Here is an 8,715-nt window from a genome sequence, read left to right as displayed (position 1 = left end):
CTATGCAGGAAGAATTTGAGATGAGCATGATGGGTGAACTTACATTCTTTCTCGGATTGCAAATTAAGCAAGCAAAAAGTGGGACATTCATCAATCAATCAAAATATATTAAGGAATTACTGAAGAAGTTTGGGATGGAAAATGCTAAGGAAATTGGAACACCAATGAGCCCATCAACTAAACTTGATAAAGATGAATCCGGTAAGCCAGTTGACTCGAAGATATATCGAGGTATGATTGGTAGCTTATTATATTTAACAGCCAGTAGACCAGATATTATGTTTAGTGTGTGCTTATGTGCACGTTTTCAATCATCTCCAAAAGAATCACATTTAATTGCAGTTAAGCGCATTCTTAGATATCTTAGTGGTACAATTAACCTAGGGTTATGGTACCCTAAGCACACATCTTTCGATCTAATCAGCTACACAGATGCAGATTATGCTGGCTGTAAAATAGATCGAAAAAGCACTAGTGGAGCATGCCATTTCTTAGGTCATGCATTAGTTTCCTGGTTTAGTAAAAAATAAAATTCTGTTGCACTATCTACTGCTGAGGCAGAATATGTTGCTGCGGGTAGTTGTTGTGCTCAAGTTCTCTACATGAAGCAACAACTTGAAGATTTTAAACTCATGTATAATCACATTCCAATCAAATGTGATAATACAAGTGCTATAAATCTTTCAAAGAACCCAATACAACATTTTAGAACTAAGCATATTGAAATAAGGTATCATTTTCTTCGAGATCATGTGCAAAAAGGTGATATAATGTTAGAGTTCACAAACACACACGATCAGTTAGCAGATATTTTCACAAAACCTTTACCAGAAGATAGATTATGTATGATCAGAAGAGAAATAGGTATGATGCATGCTATGAATATCTCTTAAAAGATAGACCAGAGTCAATAAAAATAGAGATAGATTTTTTTTAATACTTTTACATAAATTTGAGATTCTTAGCCTCATGTTTGAGACGCTCATTCTCTTCATACAATATCATGTCATTCTTATTCATGGGAACCGGCAAGCGGAATGAAGAATCTAATAAAGATTTCAACTGTTTATTCTTCTGCCGAATGATTCCTTCCCTTGTGTGAGACTCTTGAACAATTTGTTGAAGTACAACAATTTGTTCTTTGAGCTTTTCAACTTCGTGATTTTTGGCTTGTAGCCGCTGAGAAAAAGCCACAATAGAGGAAGAGTAGCGAGTCCCAAGACTCACCAAGTCATAAATAGCATCAGAATCTGACTTATTAGTCAGATTATTATTTTCTTGCTGCAACATGGCACCAATGGTAGCTGCAGAAAGAACAGGAGGTTGAGATGCAGAATGCCTCATGGATGGATCTAGAGAAATGTTAGAAGAATGAGCCATTGAGAAAAGAATAGAAGGCTTAAAACGAGAATGCTGAAGGAATGCAGATGAGTTATAGAGATGAGATGAAAACTTGATGCGGATTAGATGAATTTCAGGACTGATTTTATAGATATAGCATAAAGAATAAGACAAACTATTTTCTCTTCAAATCTTATTTAGTCAAAAGAAATACAAGATATGCTGGACACACATTGTCAAAAGTTTTCTTACTAAGCCAGCGAGATTAACAGTAGATTGTCCCTATTTTTCTAGTAAACGATGAACCTCTGCTGTTATCTGCCGATGTTGACCTTGTATCTGAACCCTTTCTCGTTCCAGCTCTTCTATTCGTGGTTGCAGATCATGAGCATACCAATCTGCAAATTTTTTCAACTCTTGGTTTTCTTGCTTTAGCCTTTTATTCTCACTATCCTTATTAGCAAGCTTCTGTCGTAACTCAGATATTTGCATGTTAAGATGATCAATCTCACTCACCCTCGCCATTAACCTTCGAGACATGATCGTAACAGAGGCAGCATATTGATTACTGAGCATTCTTGATTCTGCAATAATCTCAGAATCAGCCTTACTAGAAAAACGGTTCACTGCTCCTATCATGGTATTGACGGCCTCAGGAGAGAAGATTGATGATTGATGCGTCAAGGGTTCCTGATTCAAGTCTGGAACATTAGTGGAAGAGAATTGCTCAGCCATTCTATCGTTGTGGAAAAACAGAACTCAGGTCAAGAAGTGATTATTTTTTTGGCATCCGATAGATGAAAATGATCATTTTTTTATAGAAACTCGGAGCCTTCAATCCTGTTTGTCAACAACATCAGGCGATTGTTTAAATCTTCAGCCGTATTAAATTCATAGAGTTAGGCCTCGAGGCTTTGCAGCACTTGTCGGGTCACGGACGGCTCCATTTTTCAACTATCTACAGTGACTATTAAACGCATCGTTTTCTTCAGTCCATTTTCTTGTTGCGGATCCTTTTTAATGATGCCAAAAGGGGGAGAAGTGTTAGACTAGAACATTAACATTGTTTAAATTGCTAAACTTGTTATATATGCTTGGAATTATATTTATACTTTTGCTTGAAAAACTAACGCATATTTTCAGGGGGAGCTTAAGTATTAATATAGGTTTCAAGTTCTATCAAATATTTGTCATCATCAAAAAGGGGGAGATTGTTGAACTCAAAATTTCAAGTTTCATGTGATTATAAATCTACACATGGATTTTGATGATAACAAATGAATTCAAAGAATAAAGAAGTCTCAAGCTCAAGTTGTCTACACAATGGAGTCAAGCACATCAAGGAAACAAGCATGAGCAAGAAGGGAACAAGTTCACATTAAAATTATAGAGTAATGTTGTAAATCTCTTCAAAATTCGAAATTAGGATTAATGCTCAAAATTAATATTTTATCATAAAGCATTAAAATACATTTTCCACATGTGCATGAATATTTTTGAAAATTAAATTTGAAAATTTTGAAAGATGATTGATTGTCATCTTTTGCATGTGCATGCCTTGATTAAAGGGTTGAACTTTGAAAATATTAAAGATGATTGATTGTCATCTTTCACATGTGCATGTTTTATTTGAATATTTTCAAAAGTGATTGATGCTTTTTTAGACTTATACAAAAAGTAAAAGATTAGGTTTGAATTTTTTGAAAATGAAAGTGTGCTCATTTTGTCATATGCCAAAAGTAAAAGATTAGGTTTGATTTTTTTGAAAAAGTGAATGATGTTGTCTTTGACAATTGAGAAAGAAGAACCTTTTATTTGAATTCTTTGAAAAAGTGAATGATGTTGTCTTTGACAATTGAAAAAGAAGAACCTTTTATTTGAATTTTTTGAAAAAAATGAATGATGTTGTCTTTGACATGTGAATCTTTTTAAATTTGAATATAAAGTCTCATATGCCTATAAATAGATCATTTGAGAGCTTCACATTCACAACACCAAGAGCATACAACATTCATTCAAAGCTTTCATTCTCTCTTCTCTAAACATTGAGCCTTAATCCTTGTTCATTTTGAGAGATATAGCTTGCGCTGTATTGTTCTTATTTCACTCGTTGAGGAGTGTTTTCTGATAACCTACCCACTATCAGCTTTTGTATCAGAAAAAGGGTGTGTATAACCCTTGTGTGTGTAGAAAGTATTCTACACAGGGAATAGTTGAATCACCACGTGTAAGGTGATTGCAAGTGTAGAGGGTGTTCTACACGGATCCTTTGTAGCGGTGTTGTTCAAAGGTGTAATAGGTTTCTATCTCCACCTGAAGGAGGTTGAATAGTGAATTTGGGAATCCTCAAGGGGTAGCTTGAGGCGAGGACGTAGGCAGTGGGGCCGAACCTCGTTAACATACTGAGTTTGCTTCTCTCTTACCCTTACTCTTTATATTTATTGTTATTTCATATTTTGTTTATATTTTATATTATATATTTGATTTATAATTGTTATTTTTTTTAATACAACTCAATTCACCCCCCCTCTTGTGTTAGTCATCTGGGCAACAGAAACTCTCTCCACGAAGGTGGTAGCTTGTCGATGATGCCACAAACAATTAGATTGTCTCCAATCTTGATGCGTTCAGATCTAACTTCTGCTACAACCATTTGAAAATCCCGAGCTTGCTCTGGACTTTCCATCAATCATTTGATATTGAAAGAAGCGATTTGCCGCATATTTATTCGCTCCAGCTTCTTCCGTATCATATTTACTCTGTAAAGCTTTCCAAATTTTCTTTGTAGAAGTGTAAGTAGTATTGTAGTAATCATAAAATTGATCAGCAAGACAATTTAAAAGATAGCATCGACAGTTATACTCATCCTTGATATATTTTTCAATCTTTTATTCGTAAGCTTTCACTTGTACTTCAGCCATGTTCTCGGTGGTGATCTTTCTAGGATTCTTTGCAATGAGAACATAAGAGACATTCAGAAGGCTTAAATAGAAGAGCACTTTGCACTTCCATCTCTTGAAATTGGCTCTTTTGAAGCGGAAGGACTTGTTAAGATCTCCAATACTTTCCGTGGATCTTTCAATTATAGGCTCCATGTTTGAATCTCCTTAAAATTGTTGGTGAAATTATATATACAATAATGTAATAAAAATTACAATAAAGTTAAAATAAAAACGAAGCCAGTTCGGACTGAGGCACTGAAATCTCACTTTCTTTAAGGAGATTCAAGCCCTCTGCGGTATACAAAATCTCAAATTCACCGGTGCAGCAGAATTCTTCTTGACTTGACTCCTCCAGGATACAACAGCCCAACTGATCGTCGTATAACCCAAACCAACTTTGCACAAATGGTTGAGCTCAAAGGTTCACTCAAAGAACACCTCTCTTTTATCTGAAAAATACTTTAAAAAAAAAATACCTACGTACTTCCCCTACATGGAGGAAAGACACACCACACTAGGACGAACACATATCCCCGACGAACGCCCACGTTCATCAAAATTTAAATAAAAAGTTAATTTATTGCATTTGGTAACGTGTAGTGTAGTAAAGAGCCATAAAAGAAAAGGTTAACTGACGGTTGTTCATTTTAGAAAGGTTCAACTGGGCTATTGAATGAAAAAATAAAAAAACAATAATGTTTTTCAACGGAAGGACAATTGAAAAAAAGAAATAAAAAGCCAACATTAAAACTCTAAACTGAAAGAATAAATCAGCTACCACCAAAAGATATTTTAATGAGCTTTCACACATCAACGACTAAAGACTAAAAGATGGCAAACAACTATAAAATCACCTTCTATATACGTACATGCACCCGAAAGAAGAGAAATAAAGACTGAATTAAGGAATTTAAGTAACGGTAATAACTTCTTAAACAAAAACGTTACTAACAAATATTATTTACTAAAAAAAAACCAACACTTTATATATGCTCTCAATATTAATTGCTAGTGATCATAAGATAAATAAAAATATTGATTGCACGGCAGGAAAAAAATAATATATATATATATATATTTATAAAATTATAAAAAACACATCCAATGATGACTCTTAAGGTGGATCAAGTCATAAAAATCCTTTGCAATAATTTGAATTTTTGAGATGGATTCTTCAATGAGTCTAGATTTTAATATAATCTAAGTTCTTGAAACGAGATCTTAACGGATCTAGATTTTCCGTTCATAGACTTGAGTTTGACTTTCTTAAGTTTGTTTCTCTAATATTATTATTGGATCTCAAAACGAGTCGATTGGAGTTCATATCACCCAACGTGCATGCATGCTAAGAGCCCTTAAATGGATCCTTCCATTAATTGAATAGATTCCCCACAGCTTCTACAATCGGCACAACAGCAAATAAAGCTTTGCACACTTCACAGTACAACGAAAGAGATTGACGGATCATTTCCATCCAAATCACCCCCAAATCAAATCATTCGATGATCAGTTATATTACATGGATCGATGAAGATTCAGATCATGGTGATCATGCATGCACATTCTTTTATGTATATATACATGATGAGATTGCATGATGAGTTACATGAGGCAGCAAGAATTGACGTTGTCATCGTTGAACATGTTGCTGACCTTGTCGTCTCCTCGATGATTGATCGGAATGGTCCCATGCTTGTCCCCGAGATTGTAGCCATGTTTATAATAGTTGTAACTCTCTTTGAATTCGTGAGTTGTGTCTTTGAAATAGTTGTTGGCTGATGTAAAGTAGAGAGGGGGTTCTGGGTAGGGCCAGAACTCGGCCCTCTTTCCAGCCCTCCTCACTGCCTTTAGCACTTTGTTCCGATCTACGTACCCCACCACTGTTACCTTTTCCCTCTCCAACTCCACCTCCACCGAGTCAATCCCTGCCGATCGAGTCATGATCGTCATCATGTACATGTTATATATGTAGTCATTTTGTATGCATGTAATGGGCATTGAGTTTTTCCATTTGCAAGCAGCTGCAGACGATTTCATATATATATAATATATATATATATATATATATAGCTCACGTGACAAAATTTAGGTCTGGTTGTATAGAGAGATGCTTCAATTTCATCTAATCTCATATCATCTCATTTCAATATCTAAACACCACAAATATAAATACTTTTCAATTTTAAATCTTTAAATTTTTTATCTAATCATTACCTAATTACAATTTCCCTAAACTTCTAAACAAAATAATAAAATAATTCAACTTTTTCAAATTCTAAAATAAAAAATACTCAAAATTTATATTATAATAATATTTTAATTTTATAATATTTTTTTATAATTTTTTCTGTCTCATTTCCCAAAACTCTATAAAATATTTTAACTAAAACTATTTCTAACACATCTTATCTCAACTCAAATATCTCCCTACAATTCACTCAACTTAATTATTTTATCTCAACTTACTATCCAAACCAGACCTTAAACTTTTCTTAGGAATCAAATCTTGCCATGTCAGCATGTATATATACCAATTTGCAAAAATAATTTCTCATTGGTATCTTGTATGATCGACAAGAAAAAGACTGGGAACCGTTGGATATCTGCCGAGTATCTAATTAATTAAGTAGGGAGATAAAGCAAAATAGAAGAACAGATCGATCATGCATTCAAATTGTACCTCTAAGCTTGTGGATGGCGTTTTTGACCACTCTCTCGCACCCTGTGCAGCACATCCTTACTTTCAGCTCCACTGTCTGTAAAGCAAACACGGTTTTATCATTATCTAGGGAATAACACGGTTTATATATATATAGATGCTACAGATGCTGCTTTGATCCAATAAAAAAGTTATTCAGACGATCAGTTTCTTTCCTTTCTTCTTATTCCTTTGTTCCATTTGCTCCTTTAAAGACTTTAGACTTTATGCGGTTAATTATATATATCAAACTAAAGGAATTAAGAAAAGTTATGTACGGTTATTAGATTAATCTTATTGTCACGCATTCTTTATTTCCTCACTAGGCCATGGGAACATGTTGTCTTTTCAACTTTTTAAAGCAAAAGCTAGCGGCCGATCATCTCAAGACATTAAATATCCTGTGATTCAAGCAAATTAAGTACATGAATATATATTGAAGGCGAGACATGGAAGCTGACACATCATCTTAATTACCATAATTTATTCGAAGAATTAAGTGGCTTTTTCTTGAGTAAGTTCAAAAGATGGGTTTGTTCTCCATTAAAAATCTGGAATTAATTTGAATAATATATTGACACGTATATAAATTACGTATTAAGTCCGAAACGATTGAAAAATGACACTACAGATCATTCACAAGAATTTTCACTTTGCAGTAGGTTTTCGTGAATGCATATGATCATTAACTTCTCCTAATCTGATATAGGATTCATACTCTTTTTTTTTTCTTTTTCTTTTTCTTTTTCCCCTCTTTTATCTTCCTATAGCATGGAGAGAACAGGGAGAAATGAACGCATCGCACGCACTTCATCTGATGATGTGCATGATCATTGACGAAGAAATGAAAGTCCAAAACATTATTTGTTTTCCCAATATCGTATAGAAAGATCAACGCTATCAGAGATCAGAGTAAAACAATAAAAGACGGGAGAAAGAAGAGAAATATACATATATATATATGTATATGTATATATATATTATGAATATCAGTCTATTTTCTTTTACTTGTCTCGAGTACTTCCATGAGAGACAAACCAATTCATCATAGCATGCAAATGGTAGATCATGAAAATACTCAGAGAGATCAGAGAGAGAGAGGTTCTACTCTTTTTTCATTGAAATTAACATGATGAACATAAAAAGACATGCATAGGGGATTAAGCTCAAGGCCAAAAAAAACCTAGATACCTGGCTAGCTCGAAGAATCGATAGCAAAACAAAAGACAGATTAGGAAAGGGAATTAACCTGCAAGGCAAGGGGACGACCCCTAGTCATGTTGTAGTTCAAGTTGTTGATTATGTGGTTGTCTCGATAGCGAAAGTAAGAGTGTGCAAGGCCTGATATGAATGAAAATGCTCTCTCTAGTACGGTAACCATGGCATGCGTATATATATGGATATGGGTTCCTTAAATATCAAGAAATCAACCAAGAGAAAACTCAAACCAAAGCCAAACCCTAGAAAGAATATATTCCTCTGCGGCCCAGCTTAATTGGTAGGTACGTATCGCTTCCTTAATGCTCAATCTCTTCCAAAATATTCCAAAACTGTCTACTATTCCATGCCATGCCAGCAGTTTCTTAATGTTGGAATTGGGAAATAATATTACCAAATTATCTTCCAAAATATATTCCTCGCATGCATTAACTAATACTTCAAATGTAGGTCAAGCCAACATTCACGCATGCATGGTTTGCTTAAACTTGGAAGGGAATATCAGTGAACAGATCT

General features: G+C 34.3%; 1 protein-coding gene across 1 annotated transcript; it reads right to left on the bottom strand.

Moving 5' to 3' along the window:
• Positions 1–5,629: 5,629 nt before the first annotated feature.
• On the bottom strand, positions 5,630–8,414 carry LOC122280788 (heavy metal-associated isoprenylated plant protein 30-like). Its single transcript, XM_043091810.1, has 3 exons — positions 8,231–8,414; positions 6,964–7,039; positions 5,630–6,208 (listed from the first exon to the last, which is right to left on the bottom strand). Exons 1-3 carry the CDS (start codon positions 8,360–8,362, stop codon positions 5,886–5,888), a joined length of 531 nt encoding a protein of 176 aa, XP_042947744.1. The 5' UTR covers positions 8,363–8,414; the 3' UTR covers positions 5,630–5,885.
• Between the last annotated feature and the right edge of the window lie 301 nt (positions 8,415–8,715).

The sequence above is a fragment of the Carya illinoinensis genome, chromosome 11, assembly GCF_018687715.1.
Source record: "Carya illinoinensis cultivar Pawnee chromosome 11, C.illinoinensisPawnee_v1, whole genome shotgun sequence".
NCBI lineage: Eukaryota > Viridiplantae > Streptophyta > Magnoliopsida > Fagales > Juglandaceae > Carya > Carya illinoinensis.
This window is presented reverse-complemented; position numbering and strand designations above follow the sequence as displayed.